This window comes from Carya illinoinensis, chromosome 12, assembly GCF_018687715.1.
Source record: "Carya illinoinensis cultivar Pawnee chromosome 12, C.illinoinensisPawnee_v1, whole genome shotgun sequence".
Classification (NCBI taxonomy): domain Eukaryota; kingdom Viridiplantae; phylum Streptophyta; class Magnoliopsida; order Fagales; family Juglandaceae; genus Carya; species Carya illinoinensis.
In genome coordinates, this window is record NC_056763.1 from 19,542,310 (window position 1) to 19,561,623 (window position 19,314).

General features: G+C 36.6%; 3 protein-coding genes across 3 annotated transcripts; 1 reads left to right on the top strand and 2 right to left on the bottom strand.

Moving 5' to 3' along the window:
* Positions 1-263: 263 nt before the first annotated feature.
* LOC122289067 (GDSL esterase/lipase At3g48460-like) lies at positions 264-2,701 on the top strand. The gene is made up of 2 exons (XM_043095982.1): positions 264-951; positions 2,041-2,701. Exons 1-2 carry the CDS (start codon positions 295-297, stop codon positions 2,545-2,547), a joined length of 1,164 nt encoding a protein of 387 aa, XP_042951916.1. The 5' UTR covers positions 264-294; the 3' UTR covers positions 2,548-2,701.
* Positions 2,702-5,921: 3,220 nt separating this feature from the next.
* On the bottom strand, positions 5,922-9,081 carry LOC122289151 (E3 ubiquitin-protein ligase AIRP2-like). Its single transcript, XM_043096107.1, has 5 exons — positions 8,496-9,081; positions 7,659-7,821; positions 7,231-7,297; positions 6,407-6,641; positions 5,922-6,290 (listed from the first exon to the last, which is right to left on the bottom strand). The coding sequence occupies exons 1-5, from the start codon at positions 8,585-8,587 to the stop codon at positions 6,080-6,082; spliced, it is 768 nt and encodes a 255-aa protein (XP_042952041.1). The 5' UTR covers positions 8,588-9,081; the 3' UTR covers positions 5,922-6,079.
* A 4,097-nt stretch (positions 9,082-13,178) lies between these two features.
* On the bottom strand, positions 13,179-18,876 carry LOC122290204 (elongator complex protein 3). The gene is made up of 9 exons (XM_043097787.1): positions 18,303-18,876; positions 17,566-17,635; positions 17,281-17,453; positions 15,604-15,778; positions 15,029-15,195; positions 14,583-14,802; positions 14,387-14,491; positions 13,778-13,930; positions 13,179-13,550 (listed from the first exon to the last, which is right to left on the bottom strand). The coding sequence occupies exons 1-9, from the start codon at positions 18,770-18,772 to the stop codon at positions 13,392-13,394; spliced, it is 1,692 nt and encodes a 563-aa protein (XP_042953721.1). The 5' UTR covers positions 18,773-18,876; the 3' UTR covers positions 13,179-13,391.
* Between the last annotated feature and the right edge of the window lie 438 nt (positions 18,877-19,314).

Consider the following 19,314-nt stretch of genomic DNA (forward strand, 5'->3'; position numbering starts at 1 on the left):
CGTTTAAACTCATCTTAGATAAGTCATATAAAATTTAATCCACTATCTTAACTCAATATTATTTATAAAGAAACCAATTCATTTCAACTCAAGCACGTGAGACTTTTGTTGTCGATCATCATTGTGCATCTCTTATATACAAAATTAATTTTATATTCTCTTAAATATGTAAGAATAAATGGATTAATTAAACTCACAATTAGTTGTACAGCAATAAATATGCACAGAAGGCCATGAAGGCCATGAATATATAAAGGCCACAAAGACCGCAGTGAAACGAGAAGCCTTGAAAAAATGTCTTCCTATTTCGCAACTCGCAACGACTCCAACCTGTTCATTTCGTTCGTCACCATCACTGCCATTTTCGTCTTCGCTTCTGCATCTTCTTCTGCAACTGGAACACGCCCGCGTCCCTTCAACAAGATCTACGCCTTCGGCGACTCCTTCACCGATACTGGCAACACCAAGTCCATCAGCGGCCCGAGTGGTTTTGGCCACGTCTCAAACTCTCCGTACGGAAGCACCTTCTTTCATCACTCTACTAACCGGTACTCCGACGGCCGGCTCGTGATTGACTTTGTGGCTGAAACACTGTCCTTACCGTACTTGCCACCTTACCGGAACCTCAATGGAAATAATGCTTCCTCCGGTGTGAACTTCGCCGTTGCTGGTTCGACGGCAATAAACCACGCATTCTTTGTTGAGAACAACCTCACGCTCGACAGAACCCCTGAATCGATCAAAACCCAGCTCCTTTGGTTCAGAAGCTTTTTGGAGAGCCGGAGGTACTGTGAAGGCGCAGCAACAGAAGATTGCAAAGCAGCATTTGATGATGCTCTGGTCTGGGTTGGGGAAATCGGAGCGAACGACTATGCATACACGGTCGGATCTACAGTACCAAGCGATACCATCCGAGAGCTTGCTATCACCAGTTTTACCGAGTTTTTGCAGGTTAGCATGGGATATTCAATTGCTATAGCCTATGAATCTATGGCTTGGTTTCCTTATTCAAACTAATTTGAAAGTCACACGATTTTTTCGATTACGATATTGATTATATTTTTATTAAAATTAACGTGATTTCAACGTGATATGCTTTTACAACCAAAAACGCCTCAATAAATGCCTCGCACCGGCAGACATAAATTTTTGCATCTCCTGTCCAATATTCAGGCATCACGTGTCACCTCAACATACGTGTTGTCAGTGTTTGGTTGATGAATTAGCGGAGCTGCTGCGTGAAAAAAAAAAAAAAAAAAAAAGGTAAACCTATCTATCATTAATTTTCTGATCGTTTTCTCATACCGCATATGTGATATTAAATAATAAATTTAAAAATAAAATATAATAAATAATTTTTAATCCTGTAATATCACATCATAAAATAATTAAATAATAATAAAAATTAAAATAATTAGTAGTATTTACTCGTAAAAAAATGTTACGAAAGTAAATTTGACATACATTAATATAAAATATTAGATCTATTTTTTATAATTAAACATATTATATTATATTAAATCACCTTATGAATTTATTTTTATAAACTTTAAATTAAAATATTTTTCATTAATTAAATATTACTTGCGCCACCATAAACAATTCGTAAGAGACAGTTTTGGTACTCGATTGGCCTAACAAGAAGAATTAAATGCCATAGAGAGTGTTAAGTTTTTCGGTACTTTCTTCATTTCCCTTAAAATAATACCATTGATAGGAAAATATTATATGTAAGATATATTAACCAATATTTTTCTTGAAGTTATTACATTTTTTTTTTAAGATTAGAAGTTATTACATTACTAATAAGGGAAAGAATCGAAACGATCCATATTTAGAACTAATGAATGAGTCGTATCAATTTCATTCTCCAGAAAATAAAAAACAACATTTTTTCCAACTATTTTATACTTTTATTTTAATTAGATGATTTAAAATATATATATATATATATATCAATTTCCATTGAAATCGAGCCTATTTCATCGAAAAGCGTTTGGATGAAACAATCAATTATGTTGTAATGGGGGTACTTTGCAGTCATTGCTGAAGATGGGTGCAAAATATGTTGTCGTCCAAGGTCTTCCGTTGACGGGGTGTCTGCCGCTGTCCATGTCTCTATCTTCTGAAGACGACAGGGACGACATAGGATGCGTGAAGAGCGTAAACAACCAGAGCAACACCCACAACGCCGTCCTCCAGGCGAAGCTGCAGGGCCTCCGGACGCAGTTTCCCCAAGCAGTCATCGCCTTCGCCGATTATTGGAACGCTTACCGCACTGTCATGAAGAACCCAACCAAATTCGGGTTCACGGAGAAGTTCAAAGCCTGCTGTGGAACAGGTACCGGACCGTACAACTTCGATGTATTCAGTACATGCGGCACGCCTTCTGCCACTGTCTGCAAAAACCCTTCGCAGTACATTAACTGGGATGGAGTTCACCTCACTGAAGCTATGTATAAGGTGGTTTCCAACATGTTTCTCAAGGGAACTTTTAGTCACCCTCCATTCAGTTACCTTTTGGACAGGAAAAACAGAGTGGGGTGAAGGTAAACCACCATTTGCCATTTTACAATGTATCTCCAGAATAGTATTGCTTCTTGCTGTGATTTTAAAAGGCTGCCGTTGTAGTAGGAAATATATGTGTGACAGAATCTATTCTCATTAATAAATCTTATGCTAGAGCCTGCAAGTTTTATTACGTAACTGTTCTCAAATTTCAGAGAATATTTTGAGGATTTTAGATCTGTTAATGGTATACGGTCTGGTAGAAGCTTTGTTAAGATGTATTTTCATGAGGGTGTTTCTCACCTAGTTAATGAAGAGGAAACCAAAACCAAACCCAAGATTGAAAATTTGAAATAAGTAGTAGGAGAGTTGATTTAACCAGATTTTGTCAATCTAACAGAATGCGTATAGTTAGAGCCACAGGGGAGAAATGTGCTAGTGCTCTTCAAGTATGCCAAATGCCTGCATATATACCTATGATCTCGACTGCTCCTCCATGGTAAATGGCTGTACTATTGATGTTTTCGTTGCAGAATTATATACATTGCTACCAGAGTAACGTACCCATTACCAAATTTAGTCCTTTGCAGTCCACTTAGCATTATGGCGACCACCACTAATGAAACTACCAATCTTTGTACTAGGTAGCAGGTATCTCAAATGATCTATAAATTACCAACCTTTGCAGTCCAGGGTGATTGGGAATGCGGGTTCCCACCGCTAGCTCTAGAAGGGATCTACATTCCCTTAAAAAATGGGTATGGGTTGGAAATCTAGATTCCTATGGACATCTGAATTCCCTCCACTTAAGTCTGTCCAAACAGAGTAATCTTATAGGATTCCCATAAATCCTGAAAGATCACAATCCTACAAGATTATCCTCATCCAAACACCCAGACAAGTGGCTAGGCCTTGTAAACCTAAAGCAAACTCCTTTCATCCAGCTTAGATGGCATTGTTTCCAGGGTTCCACAAGCGTTGCCAAAAGTTTGCAGTCAGTGATATGAAACTTCTCACCTACTTTCTTTCAACCTTTTTTTTTAAATGTATGAAAATCTCTGGTTTCCCCTAGCAGTTCTTGCTACATGTGTACCCGCAAGAACACAGAAACAATTCAGCTAGATTTTACAAATCCCGCTGTACACCCTGCCCCCCACGGTTAAGAATGAAATTTTGGGAACCGGAGTGCTATTACTGACCTTGAATTTGAAATTTTAATTTTCTTAAAGAAGCGCTAGATGCAAAGACTTCTTATAATAAATAAAGTTGCTTTCTATTAAAATACTAAAATCATAAAAGAGAGTACACAGAAGCATTTATTAAAAATTTCTTGACTTTTTATTATAGAAATCACGACTTAAATCTCTGTACCTAATCTAGGCCGCTGCCTCGCCAAGTTACCTCCCTGGGCCAAGTCTCATCCTGCTAAATATTCTGACGTGGGGTCGTTTAAAAATATGAAACAAACTAAAATGAGTCGAAAACTCAATAAGAAACCCATCATAATATAAACATACTTAACATAAGTTTTTGATTAAACATTTCATGCTGAGAATTTAAAAACATGATCATTCATACATATGCTTATGACATGCATGACTTCTCTTGAATTATCTGACTGATCTGACTTATCTTACTAATCCACACACTTAACCATGTGCGTAAAGTTGTGCACTGGCTCCACATCCTAGATCAAGCTACTTACCTCGTAGCGCTAATACAATATCGCTCATTAAATATAATTTAAACCCAATAAAATTATCCATATTGCATCTCTATTACACTGGATTGGATCGTTAGACCTGCAGAACAAGAATTCTTTTGCCTTGACTCCCACAACTGACCTATTTTTCACACACAATATCTATATTCTTAAGTCTTCAAATAACCCACTATGTGACAAGAGACTTTGCTATCCTATCATAATGCAGCCAGAGTTTCATAAAGGTTATCAGTACCAAGTGATCAAATGATTGAAACATATATTTAAACCTAATTAATAGATCTATATAAAGGTCTCTCATGGTTGGTCTTTCCATGAAGGATTCTCCTTCTATATCTTATAGCACTACCATTGTTTTCTCTTTTTATCCCCTTGCCACAACCTTCATCTCTTGCATGCGCTTGAGGAAACCACAGTCTACTTTCCCTCCAAACAGAGGATTTCTTAATGGTACGTTCAAGTTCAGAACTTTCTACTGATATATAAAACATGGAAAATACAGTGCCAATTACACAACTTCATGTAACATTTGTGGAGATAAATAAGCATGGCTGGTTCTAAATTTCACCTATTCTCTCACCAACATCTGTATTCTAAGTTCCACCTCGAGCAGGAAACACAGTGATGCATCTAAGATCTCCACACATAAATTGGCAAACTACGCAGATCACTTTGCCAATCAACCAACAGAAGTATTTCTTGTAGCAGAAAGAGCTTTAAGTGAATGACGTTCTACCATGGAATAACTTGGCAATACCATGGAGCTTGAACTATATTTTGATTGATCACATAATACTTAAAATTGCATAAAATTTAAGAAAAATGATTAAGGATGAGAAAGGCGTATCTCATTCGCATTGCATAGCTGCAAACTGGCCCATTGGGTATACAATATGATAGAATAAAATTCAATGCATTGTAGCATTTTCTTCAATTAAACCACATCTACGGTATCTATAATTTTCAAAGAAGAAATTTTGAGTCACATCATTCAGTCATTAAATCTGGAACACTTTGTTCTTACTGAATAATGTTTGCTCGCCTTTCCTCTAAAATAAATTACAGTAAGTAATCGAAGAACGTCACATTAAGAAAATTCAGTAATCATTTTATAAATAGAATAAAAATTTCATGGGTGTGCAGCTAATTATTATGATTCTTAAAACACAAGTATAATTTTAAATGCTGGACAACTTGTTCGAAAAGCTTGCCGATACTCAAAGAAGCAGGATTAATAGCACACACGGGTTACCCCCAAAAGGAAAAGGGGGAAAATCAGTTTATGCTGCTTATCTTTTTTTCTACTTGCTTGATTAGCACTACAGATAATATTTCACAATACATGGAAGGCACCGGGGAATGTGTGAGCTACTGCATGCCTAACACTTTAATGCTCAAATAAGCTGGCTCCTTATTGTTTGACAAACTAGGGCTACTTACACCATCAGAGAGTATCCAGAGTGACTTAAAGAAAGAGAACAATAATAATTTAAACAGTAGTCTAGCAGTGTCGTCAGTGTCATTTGACCGTCAACCACTCAACAAATCACAAGTGAAATCAGAACTTTTTGACATGCAAATGAGCTTCTCTCTATAATGCAAACAAAGACACAGTCACACAGCCTAGACCGGCTGTGTAATCTTGGCAAATAGGAACACAAAACACTATCTCATGGTGGAAGAAGTGCAATTTCAAAATTAAAAACCGAGTCTTTATTCAGAGGATGTGCATTTTCCCACCCAAATATCAAGTTGAATAAAATCTCTATGTGAAAGCCTCACCAGAAAATATACAGTTGGTGATCAGCATTTTTCAGTTTCTGTGCATCATTCTTCCTGTCTCTCAGGTTATAACAAGTATTCGTAATACATTAAGAACAGAGCATCTGGGATATCCCTAGGTAGATTGTTTATATAAAGACGGAAGCGCAACATATCCTCCGTCAGCAAAGATTGAGGGTCAACCACATCACTGCCACATGTCAGAACCCATAAGTCTCCCGAATTCACTCTTTTTAAACTTCCACGGCAAAATGGGCAAGATTCTGACCTTGCATTCCTGTAACATATAGAAAATAAAACGAAGCAACTGTTAAAAAGCAGGGCTTCTCTCTGTTATCACAAATGAAAGGACCAAATTAAATAATAGGAGGAAAGTTATAAGGTCTTAAGCACCAGTTGTGGTAACAGTTGATGCACATGGCATGGCAGCAGTTTGGCACAACCATTTTAGTGCAAGGCTCCAAGCAGATTCCACACTCATCTTCTCTCTCCAGGTCCACATCTAAAATCTTCCTCTTCTTTTCCAATTTCTTCCTGACAAACATTTCAAAGCAGCTACCTTCCTCTTGAGTAATATCTAACTCTGACGAGTTGCCACTGAGATGCTGAAGAGATGGTAATATAACAGCTGCAGTTACAGGTCACAGGGTGCATCATTAAAGTGAAGAACAAAGTCAGCAAATGAATATTATGCCATTAAATTTTTTTGGACATTAAGTGCCGTTTGGATAATAAGTTTAGATAAGAGGAAAGTTGAATAAAATATTGTTAGAATATTATTTTTGAATATTATTATTATTTTGGGATTTGAAAAGGTTGAATTGTTTATTATATTTTGTGTGGAAATTTGAAAAAGTTGAAATGATGAAATGAGATGAGATGAACACTTGTATTCAAACGGGGCAAACACTGGATATCAATATTACACCACTCTAAAGATGTCACATGTAAATTCTAAAAGCATACAGATGTCCTTTAAAACAAATCAGATGTGTGAACAATACAAATCAGATCATATTATTATGCTAACAAGGAGGTTCAATAATCAATTCTTGAAATCATCAAAGGAAAGTAGCCCATATGACAGATAAAAGGACCTTTTTCTACAGAAATAAGATCTAATTTATAACTTCGTGAAAAATGCAGACAATTTCCTACTTGAAATACCCACTCACAGAAAAACATAGTAAAAAACGAATTCAAGATACCTTACATACCATAGAATTCTCTAATAGTAGCTCTTCTTCCACATGAAGAGACATTTAGCTTCCCATCAGGGTGTACCTAAAAAATTTGAAGATTCACAAAGCATATCAGATTTCAAAACACGTGTAAGTGTACGAGAAATGTTGTTGTTCATCTTGCATTTTAAAAAAAAAATAAAAATTTCCAGTCACATCCCCGGAAGCGGCACAATTTAAGTAACTTTCAATTTGCATGGCTGACATATAAACTCACTTAAAATGCACCACATTACACGGTGTGACTGGGGATAACAAATCCAAGATAAAGAGCAAGATCTCTCTCTCTCTCTCTCTCTCTCTCTCTCTCTCTGCACGCAGAATAAAAAACCAGATTTGAAAATATAGATATATACCACTGGAATTGCATTCATAATGCATAAATAAGGAAGTGTGAAATTAACCTTATAGACAATTATATGAAAAAGTCTTAAATAGCTTGGAAGTAGACAGGTACATGAGCAATCCATCCACTGAAGCAAAAACAGTAAAATGGGTGCCAAATGATGGTAGACCAACTTCATTTGAAGGCAGGCACCACTCTTGCCTTGTGGAATGGAAGCTGCCCTGCATTCATATCCAAATTCAAAACCATCAAAAGATTATCTAAATTAACAGACCATATCTTGGTCTGCTAATTCAATTACGCAGTTTAAGGATCTGTTGCAGCTTCGGAACTAATCCAAACAAAGAACTTACAAAAAAAATAAAAAAATAAAATATCTATCCCAATATTAAACAAAAGGATTTAGCTCTTTCTTGCAAGTATGCCAATTATTTTCATAAAGGTTGAAATCCGCAATCGAAATACTGAAAAACATCGGCACGCTGAACAGTAACGTGCACCGGCACCCACATTTGCCATTTTGTTTTCAGAATTCTTAAAATGCATGTGGCATTTCTGTATTTGAGTTATTATTCAAAGGAAAATGGCGGAAAATAGAGGGGAGCTTTAAAACAAAACACAAAAAGAAGCCAAACCAGAAACTGCATTAAAAAAATGAGGCGCTCAAAGATTTCCTTGGTATCCAATCTCCTGCACGTGTCAGCCTCAATACAGTAAAATAGAATATTGAACCACAACATCAAAACCACACAATAGAAGGCCATCACAAAAATTTCATAGAATCTGAAAAATATCAGCACCCTAAACAAGACCTACTCGCATCACTTTTTTTTTTAAACTAAGAACTAAGAAACCGAGAAAGAAACCCCCACATATAGAGACGGAGAGAGCTTACAGCATGTTGGCATGCTGAATATCAGCCTCAAGAACTTTAAGGGAATCTTGGTAAGAGGGTCCAGCGGCAAGTTGATGGTAGTAATCAAACATTTCCCTCTCTTCTCTCTTTCTCTCACTTTGGACTATGTGAAGATGAACAGAGAGAACAACCCAGAAAATGTGGGTCCTATGAACACAAACGCTAGGGAGAATTATTGGGTGTTTGAACACAGAGGCGCAAAGAAAGGTCTTTATGGGGAGTCCCAGAGAAATTGTGTTGGATGCGGCCTCGGGGACATCCGGGATATCATACACCTTACTTTCATCAAACACCTTGTACAATCACAGTGACGCAGAGATTTTGGTCTTCCTGTTGTGTTGTATTTGAAATCTGATCACTTTGACTTTCAAAGTTCAAACGCCTCCCCTTTCGATTGCTTTTCTTGTTGCTTTGGTCGAGTGGTTATGAGCAGTTACAATGTTTATCCAGTCAAATCCTTTCTCTAGTCAGAGAATCATTAGCAAATAGCCTAATGTACATTGATATATGGCCGCCTTGCTTTGTTTATGGATATGGGAAATATTTTGAGTGGATGGACAGAGGAAAATGACACTTCAACACCTCATTTCTAATCCATGATACTTCTTAACAACTATCGATAGAAATACCGGTACCGTAGAAAATCCATTTTATCAATATTTTTTCAAAATTTAAATTTAAAATTTAAAAGTTCATAACTTTCAAGATATTTATAGCTAAACGTCAGGTATTATTATTTAAGTAAAAATTATAAGTACAAATAATATTTTTTTTAGTTAAATAAAAAGGAAAATGAAAAGAAATCTTTGGGTTAGAAAATTCAAAATGAAAAAAATATTTTTATTAATTGTTGGGAAGTCCAGTTGTTAAGGGTCTTAAAAGGGTTGAGATGCTCCCTAGCATAACTCTACTAGAGAAGAGCGGATAGGTGCTTTAATGTTTTAACCAAACAAAATAGAATTATAACCTATTTAAAAATTAAACATTACATGTAAAAAATTACATAAACAATCAAAATACTAACAAAAGATCCTACAACTTTGATCCTATTTGATATGGCTTTGAGTTTAGTGAATTTTGAGGATGGACAATGTTTGACTCTCAAATGTGGCTATTAAATATATCCTGCAATTGCATTTTTTTTTAATTATTATTTTTTAAATATTTTTTAAACATTTAAAAAAATAAAAAAGTACACAAATTCACTAATAGTTGTCTCCTTAATCATTAAGAAAATAAATAATAAAATAAAATAAAATATAAAAGAGACATATTTAGTAGGTATATTTGAAAGTTATTCAAGTATTTTCTTTTTTAAGAATAGGTACCCTTTATATAGATTGCGAAAGCAAGTGGAATTCTCGGAGAAGACGAGATCCTTAATTTGGTAAGGTTTCTAGCGACGGAGTGGGAATTGATACCGTTCCTCCAACGTTCATGCTATTTCGCTTTCATCACATCGTCATCCATACTTCACTTCGTTCTTCCAACTTCGAGATGGAAAGTTATGAATTCTTGCAATAGTAGGGAGAATCATGGGCCGGACATTGGGGCAATTATGACTAAAACGGGCCTATGAAAGCAAAGGCCGAATTGAGCCACGACAGGAAATAAATAAGTAAACAACTACCGTAATAAGCCTATTATAGGTATCCGAAATTGGCCACAACGTGCCTCAAAATGATATACAGAATTTTTTTAAATTAGTTGTAAGTTACCAAATAAAGTGAATAAATTATTTTTATAAGATAACGTGGTTTAATGTAATATATGAAATTTTTAAATATTTTTTTATTATAAAGTAGATCGGATATCTCAATCTCGAGTCACATTAGATTATAAGCTTGCTTATATAAAATCTATTTATAGATATTACACTTTCCTATTTCTAAACCCAGCTTTAATGTGAACATAAGCAATTGTTCTTGGGTTCTTATACACAAATGAGGAAGTGAAGAGGTAAATCTCTGTGGGATTAGTTGTAAGTTGGGGGAGATTTATTTTTAAAGAGGAATTTCTTAGAAGCGATTTGTAATTTAAAGAGAGATGCATAACAAATGGAGAATTGATTGTATAAAAGCTTTGATGGCTGTAGGAAAGATGCTCTCTCTAATTATACAATAAGAGCATTCTCATTGGCTTGGCCAAATGAGAAGTTGGCCAAAATTTGCATAATCCATATAAAAACATCATACATTAAATTGGGCATATTTAAAACAATTTAGATTTCTGCTACAGTAGTTAGTTAAAGATGGAGGACTTGATTCACTAAATATTAAAATACTAATTTCATGCTCCAACTAAACACACAAGAAGTGCATACAACCATGTGGGAAGCTGAGCGCCTCAACTCCATTTCACTCGTCACTCTCACATTCCTCTCTCTCACTCCCACTCTCGATTAGCAGAAGCTTAGCCCCTCCATGACCCACGACTGAGCGCCTCTACTCCCACGGCTGCGCCCCTCTACTCTCTCTCTCTCTCTCTCTCTCTCTCTCTCTCTCACTTCCGATCTGTAAGTGATTTCTTTCATATTTTGTTTTCCAGGCTCTTGGTTTTTCTTATTTTCTTGATCTTGATTACTCAGTTGTTTCTATACTTTAACACTTTGTGGAAGTGAGATTGACAGTTAGGATTTTTGATTTTGGCATTGACAGTTAGGGTTTTTGATTTTGGGATTGGAAGTGATTTCTTCTGTTTGATAACTCATCTCCAAGGAGTATCTGGAATCTAATCCTTTGATGGGGTGATTTTCTCAGGAATACATGTAGGCCAACGATCATACTTGCTTACTGCTTTGATACACGTTTGTTTATTTGGATAAATTCCTTTAAGGTTTCATTAGGGGAAAATATATTCTTTGATATGTTACTTGCTGCATCAAGGCAAATTTTCCAATAAGATGTTGGTGATTTTCTTTTTTGAATTTGGTGAGGTCTCAAGGCCTGTTAAACCTCATTCGGCTTCATGCACAAGTCAAGATAAAATGTGTTGGATGTCTTGCATGGAAACACAGAATAAAATAATGGGGTATAGATAGAAAAATGGTTGTATAAGTTATGAACTATGATATCATTATTATGGTGTAAACTAAAGCACCTATTTGTATGAACTTGATAATTTACCAACAAAGAGAAATACAGGTTGCTCTACTGTTCCAGCTGTTAATGCCACGAATGTAGAGGTTTGTGAGAGCATGTCTATCAATTTGAAGAGGCCATTAGACAAGAAAGCTGAAAAAGAAATGGAAAGAAAAAGGAAACGCAAAGAATCTTCACCTACTCAGTTTGATGAAAAGTTAAGTAATATGGAAAGTGATAGAAAGATAACGATGATTGAATAACGAGAGGCGATAACTCGGGCTGATAGGGATAGGACTGAGATAATAGAACTTAAGAAGAAGAAGATGGAGATGGAAATCATGAATTTGAATGTTGATAACATGAATGCGGTGCAACAATAATACTTCAAGTCACTTCAAATGAAAATTCTAGAGAAACATAGGAATGAATTGAATCAAATGAAGTAGCTGGAGGAGGGAGAAATGCACTGAGGAGTTGTTGTTTTGCACACATGGTAATATATTGTTCATTTTGCTATTTTTGGTACATTCTGAGATTAATATTGCTTAATTCTGAGCTTAATTATGTGATTTTGCATGTAATACTCATTTTGGATTTTTCTGCTGAATTTTATTGGATATATTTTGGAACTTCATAACAGATTTCTAGGGTTTTTGGTTTTAGCCTAGAAGATTTATGGGGGTTTTTGGTATAGCATAGCATATGTGTTTAATAACTCGTGGATATATTTGGTTTTTTTATAACTGCTGTTATGTGTTGTAATCTAGGGGTTTCTTTTTGTGCTGTTGTACATGGTATGTTATTAAACATGAACACTAGTATGTTGCTAGACATGGTAATTGAAATGCATGGGATGGTATGTTATTAGACATGAACACTAGTATGTTGCTAGACATGGTAATTGAAATGCTGGAAGTGCAGATTTATGTAGGTATTTTTTATAATTAAGATGGTGTTGGAAGTGCAGATTTCTTATAGGTGTTTATGTATGTGTTTTGTAATTAAGAAGGTGTTTTCTTGTAAGTGTTTATGCGGGTGCAGATTTCTTATAGGTGTTTATATATGTGTTTTGTAATTAAGAAGGCGTTTTCTTGTAGGTGTTTATGCAGGTGCAGATTTTTTATTGACATGAAATGAGTATGTTGCTAGATATTTGTTTATTAATTAAGAAATTTAGATATAATTTTAGGTGAGTTTAATCTCAATTTTTGGTTATTAAGATTAAATGACCTTTGAAAATATGATTTTTAATATTAATTTAATTAAAATATAATTATTATTAATATTAAATTTGTGGAATTATAAAATGTAATAAAAATAAATTAAATAAAAATTATTAATTTAATAATATTTTATATTATATAGAAAGTTAATGGCTAATCCAATATGGAGATTAAATTTAGATAGAATAGACAAATGCAAATAAGTGTGATATTGGCTAAATTTTGAATATGTATTTGGCCAAGCCAATGAAGATGCTCTAACACATTCAAGTGGTTCGTTTGACTATGATGGCCTATATCATCATCCCCCTATGTATGCAAAGGTTCCTAATCTTTCACTTCTATGATCCTGATTATTTACAATCCAACACACCAGTCTCTACTTATATAGGAAAAATACAAGTTTTAGTTGAGAATGAAATCTCCCACTAATTGAAAAAAGAAAAAAGAAAAGAAGAAAAAGAGTCAAATCTCTTGATAATTGCGAAGGATTATAATCAGATAAAATTTTAATACTAATTTCGAAAACAGGATACAAAATTGTGTTATATATCACAAGATAGATCTTATCAGTCAAGGTATTTCACCATGTAAGGCCCTTCAAGCTCATAGCCCAATTTCCTATAATAATGGCGGGTTCCTACACCTGAAATAACAGCTATTTTTGTTGATCTGTGCTCCCTGCTTGCAATCCGCTCTGCCTCTTCCATCAAAAGTGTACCATATCCCTGTGCAGAGCAGACGGGAGAATGAGAAGTCAGAGGATAACAAACTTGAAAGGGAAAAAAGTAGAAGAAATTTTATTGGCCATACACCACCAAGACAAGGCACATGCACATAGAGCATACAAGCTTATCCATGTTTAAAAATAATAAGCATCAAATTACAATGGTATGAAGTGGCTTAATGTTATCCGTTTTTACTAATGGTAAAAGCACAGGCTCTACTACATTACCTGGTGTTGTAGCTTCTCAGCATCCCGCCCATGAACTGGAACAGCAGTACCATAAACATGGAGTTCACGGACAATAGAGCACTTGCCCATGAGTTCTGGGCAAGTAGTGTTCCTGCCACATTTTCGCAACCGCAACAACCCAACAAGTATATCCTGTGCCCGGCCAGTGAATGAAAAAACAAGGGAACGTTATATCTCAGCAATCACAAGCTGCTTCAACAAGATCATATTAATAGCAACCAAGCCCACACAACACATAGGATTATTTATCTAAATGTCACTATCGTACATTACAGAAATGTCGAGTTGTGTAATTCACCTATAGCTGCTAATGCAAAGACCAAATCAGTCATTGTAGAAAGTATTACAATCATTCACGAGTTTAAATTCATATCCTAGTAACAAGCCATACTTGCACATGACAGGCATAAAATGACGTTAGTATTCGATAAGGGAAATGTTAACAGGCATGCATTAGCGTGCACGCAAACACACACACACACTATATATATATATATATATATATATATAGAGAGAGAGAGAGAGAGAGAGAGAGAGAGAGAGAGAGAGAGAGAGAGAGAGAGAGAGAGAGAGAGGTGTTTCAAATACCTGGCGTGTATCTTCATACGACAGAAATGTTTCCCAACCTTCATTGGCCGTGTAATCACGACGAACAAGTTCCACTTCTTCTGGCTTAATCTTGTTGTGAATATCCTAAAATCATCACATGTTCTATAATTATTTAATTTTTTTTTTTTGCAGTTCATTGCACATAGCGTTCACATATAATTATTTGTCCGCTTACCTGGATCCCAGCTTCTCGTGTTCGAACATCACGGCATTTCAAACCCAAGTCATCCATCCTAGCTAACGCCAGCTCCCTAAGATTTCCTTTCTCAACACCAGAGGTAACCAGAGGCATGGGAATATCCCGCTGAACTCTATAAACACGTGTCCATGGGGGTACCATGGCTAGGATCCTTGCTACGATGTCTACAAGTTGCTCAGGAGGATAATTTCTATACCTGCAATAGGAGTTGAATATTTTAAATTCCCAAAAAATAAAACAGGAAAAACTACAAGCTTATGTGAAACAATTTTCTTTTGAGAGAAAGGATTGGAGTCTTGAGACATTGATTTTAGACCTAATATCAGGATATGGCATATCTCCAGTTGGCTCTGTCTCTAAATGACCCACGTCCCAAAAGAAGGGTTTGGGTGAAGGAAACACAATGAATGAGAACATCATACCTGCCAGTTTTCCAAAGCTCATAAAGCCCAGTTCCACGAATTACGAGAGTGGGATAAATTTTAAGCCCATCTGCTCTGAATAAAGGGCTCTCAAAGAACTCTCGAAAACTTTCCAAGTCCCTCTCAACCCCCACATTTGGAAGATCGGGCATCATGTGTGCAACAACCTAAACAAAAAATATGCAAATTAAAAGACAGAAAACAACGTGAAAAGGGGCTGGGTTACTCATTCGGTAGTTATTTTTTGTTTTGTAATTACCCATTGAATTAGCCGAGGTGCACTTGTGGCAAACTCATTGCTGAGGGCCTGTGCACCCCCGGGATAAGTCGGGATGCTGTTCCCGGACACACAATGCCAATAAAAAAAAAAAGCAGGATAAAAGAGATTATATGGACTTGCTCTACAGAGCAAACAAAATGGTGAGATGTGCCACCAGGGGAGCTAGACAAAAGGTAATGCACTTCTTGCATGCTATATCAAGAAAGAGCATGACACTTTTCAGAAAAAATGTACAAGAAGATACTTGTCAGCTGCTGATCATATTGAGTCTGAACTAAGATCCCTTATAGCACACCTTGAAACCAGCATCCTTTGCCAGGCAAAAACAATCAGCAACAGCAGCAACCGTATGTCCTCTATTTGTGTCACGAGCTACATCCTCATATGTGCTTTGGACTCCAATCTCCAATCGTGTACAGCCATATGAAAGCATTTGCCGCAAGTGGGGTCCAAGGCAATAATCTGGCCTCCTGACAGATTTAACAAGGGTAGAAGACAATCATTCTTTTTAATCAATGATATGAGACATCTGGAAATAAAACCAAAGTATTCATTTTTATGATTACCATGATGCATGAACATTCTGACACACTTAAATTATATTTGAAAAAGAATGCGCAAAGTCATTTCTCAAACAGATATTCAGCCATTTGTCTCCCCCATTCTGTTTTAATGTGCAACATGAAAGAAGCCAACATACATGGTTACCAGGAGATAGATCAGTATGAGCACCCATTCCACCATTTTTTTAATGGATACCTATTCCACCAATGATGAGAAAATAGATTACTACATAGGTGCAGACTCATATAAATCTTCACTGCCACAATTGGTCCAAAGTTTGTTCTTCAAGTTTAGAGGCTAGTGAAGGTCCCTTGCACTACCTACCCTCACTCTAATTCTCTCTCACGTATCAAAAAAGAGGCTAGTGAAGGTAGGCAAACTTTGGCCTACTTCATTTAATAAGTACCTTCATTCATAACTTCATTCAAAGATTGTTCCAAAGTTTGTTCTTCGAGTTTAGAGGGTAGTGAAGGTAAGATCAGTCCAAAGTTTGCCTACATAGGTGAGATTAGTACAATTGGTCCAAAGTTTGCCTAGCTTTACTATGTGAGATCGCCAAGACATTGTGAAATGAAGTCTTTGCTCGGATGGGATTAGCTTGGGTGACACAGAGATGGGTAATCGACCTCCTAGCTTCTTGGAGAGATATTCGGGGTAACTCTTAGATCGCATCAATATGGAAGATGGTCCAAATATGTTTATGGTCGTGTATTTGGATCAAGAGGAATGAAATAAGTTTTGAAGATCAAGAGCGGTTAATGGATGAGCAACTTATTTTTCAATAATTTATTCCATTGGTCAATTGTAATTGATTTTCATTGCATGACTTTTCATGAATTCCTTGTATCATTAAACTAGCACGCTTAGGCATTGCTCTTGTACATGTCCTGTATACTTGGGCTCTTGCCTATTATTATGATCAATAAAATCTTGTTTACCAATCAAAAAAGATTTTCGTCATCTTTTTACTTCTTTTTTTTCCCTTTCCAATGTAGTTGGGCAGTACCCTTATTGCTTATTAACAAAATTTAATTTGTCAAAATTAACACAACTATCGGACTGGGGGAATTTCCCCTTGAATTACCCGAGGTGCACTTGCAGAAAACTCCTTGCCAAAGGCACATCCTTGGGATTAGTCGGGACACTATTTTCAGGCACCTGGTGCCAATAAAAAAATTGTTTACATTAAGCAAATCAGTTGGGAATCAATGAAAGCTGAACATAACAAAAGCTACATTCAGTATGGGAGTGAGAGAGCCATGGATTTGCAAATCAAACAACACATGCCAGAAAATTGTTTAGATCAAGCAAATCAGTTATGAATCAATGAAAACAGAACATAACAAAAGCTACATTCAGCATGCGAGAGAGATGATTTGCATATCAAACAACACCCACAGTAACTTACGTTTCAATGGTCATGCCGATACACTTTGTGGCACCATGCTCAGAGTATGCAACTGCCTCTTCAACATTCGCAGAGGTGTGTCCTGATAAAGCATCATGTAGATTCCTTATAAAGTAATCGCGGTAATCCGCTGGCAGTGACATGAAAGTGCCACCCATCAAGATGAACTCAACCTGAAGATATACAGACATTACTTATAAGCAGGTGAAAAGTAAGTTATGAATTATTATCACCTTTCAGTTGCATAGGTGTAAAAATTAACTTTCTAACCAGTACAGGCCAAACCTTATCTACACTGTGACCCAAACGCTTGAGCTGATCTATTCTGCTCCTAGCCTGGACATATGGGTTATATCTGTAACCACAAAGGTTGAAAGTATAAACCATTGTCATTATAAGATCTATTTGACTACTTGATATTATAAAGAATATTATCTCAAAAAGAAACAAGGTCCAGAACCTCTGCTGCTATATATGATCAGGTCATCACACCCGTAAAGAGTCATCAACAGCTTCAAAATATTAATTTTTCCCATGTCCCCATTAATCCCACCTAATGATACTTTCTACTTAAGGTTTGCGAATTACTTCGTCTACACATAAAAATCTTACAACTCTTATGTGTTAGGTCAGTTTTCTTCTGAATTGAATCTTTAGTTGACTTTTTTCTGAGCCAAAACAGACGTTGTCATTGCCAAGTCAGCGTCTAACTTACTTTTTGTAAAACATTTGTTAGATGTACAAGTTCTCTTAAGGTTTTCCATATGGTATAATGTCACTAGGAATACCGAGCTATATGAATGAGTGGAACCAGGAGTTCAGGAGTCTCACAACTTATATAATCACCAAAATATAAACTATTATGTTGGGTTCAAGACCCATTCGGCGTGAGTTCAACTTAGTACGCCACATAACTAATTCTAGCATAGTTTATAAATGAGCACAGGTTAATCACAGTTCCGTTTCAACAAAAGCAGATATAAAAAGAACCCATAAAACGAATAATAAATTGAAAACCCTACCTTGCCCTAATTGCGCGCATACTAGTGGGCTCGTATCCAGTATATGATTGAGTGCTATACTCGAAGTCCGAGTCGGGCCCCCCGGGGCAGTACACGCAGATATTACCGGTGGTGGCGATGTGGGGACACCGGTGGGGCTTCGACATGACGGCCACAACGGCAATCCCCGAGGCGGTCCGGACGGGCTTGGCTCGAAGCTTCGGGAGCAGGGACTCGCGGTCCGACTCGGGCAGCGCCGCAATCATCTCAACGAGCTTCGGGGCCCGCGAGAGACCGTACTTACGGCATGCGGCGGACTTGAGCGCGTTGAGGTCGACGTTCTGTCCCTTGCGGGAGAGGTCCACCATGGAGTTGACGATCTCGGCGATGGCCCGGACCCGGGCCTCCTCTTCAGTAATTCCGTAGGCTTCGAAGCCACCCCGACCCGGTCGAGGTAGCTTTCTGGACTCGGCTACCGCTGTGGTTGCCATAGCTCCAGATAGAGGTGGTGCGCGCGCAGTCCCCTTACCACAGGGTGAAAACTGAAAAGAAGAAACGCAACTCCACTGAAGCAGTGAGAACAAACCGTCTCGTGTCTAAGCGATTTTAACCCGAGCTTTCCTTAACCTATTACGTCTACATTTCGATATCGTCCGTACTCTCTTTATTTCTTAATTTTATTTTCCTTATTTTTATTGTCAAGTTAATTATTTTTATTTTCTTCATTTTTAATATTATTATTTTAATTTTCAAACTATGGACTTCGGAGTCAGCAAAATTGCAAATGAGTATCAATAAATTCACATTTGCAATCAGGGCACAATAAATTTATAAATATGTTATATAAAATTAAATCTATAAAAAAATATAACTTGATGTGATATGTCAAATTATAATATTATTTTTATCGTATAATATATCTAAAGAATATAAGCTCGAATATGAAGAGCCCAACCCAACTGGACGGCTCCTCGGGCCGTTAGAGGTCGGACGGCCCCTCAGGCCATTAGAGGTCGGACTATGGCCATTATCG

Bases quoted from the DNA above. Each gene is read 5' to 3' on its own strand.
- LOC122289151 (XM_043096107.1), bottom strand. From the start codon at position 8,587: ATGTTTGATTACTACCATCAACTTGCCGCTGGACCCTCTTACCAAGAT. The intron at 7,822-8,495 runs GTAAGCTCTCTC...ATATGAATGCAG, and splicing joins ATTCAGCATGCCAACATGCT to GGCAGCTTCCATTCCACAAG. The intron at 6,291-6,406 runs GTGCTTAAGACC...TATATGTTACAG, and splicing joins ATCAACTGTTACCACAACTG to GAATGCAAGGTCAGAATCTT.
- LOC122290204 (XM_043097787.1), bottom strand. From the start codon at position 18,772: ATGGCAACCACAGCGGTAGCCGAGTCCAGAAAGCTACCTCGACCGGGT. The intron at 13,931-14,386 runs GTATTTGAAACA...GGCCGGGCACAG, and splicing joins CGTATGAAGATACACGCCAG to GATATACTTGTTGGGTTGTT. The intron at 13,551-13,777 runs GTAATGTAGTAG...TGCTCTGCACAG, and splicing joins CTGAGAAGCTACAACACCAG to GGATATGGTACACTTTTGAT.
- LOC122289067 (XM_043095982.1), top strand. From the start codon at position 295: ATGTCTTCCTATTTCGCAACTCGCAACGACTCCAACCTGTTCATTTCG. The intron at 952-2,040 runs GTTAGCATGGGA...GGTACTTTGCAG, and splicing joins GTTTTACCGAGTTTTTGCAG to TCATTGCTGAAGATGGGTGC.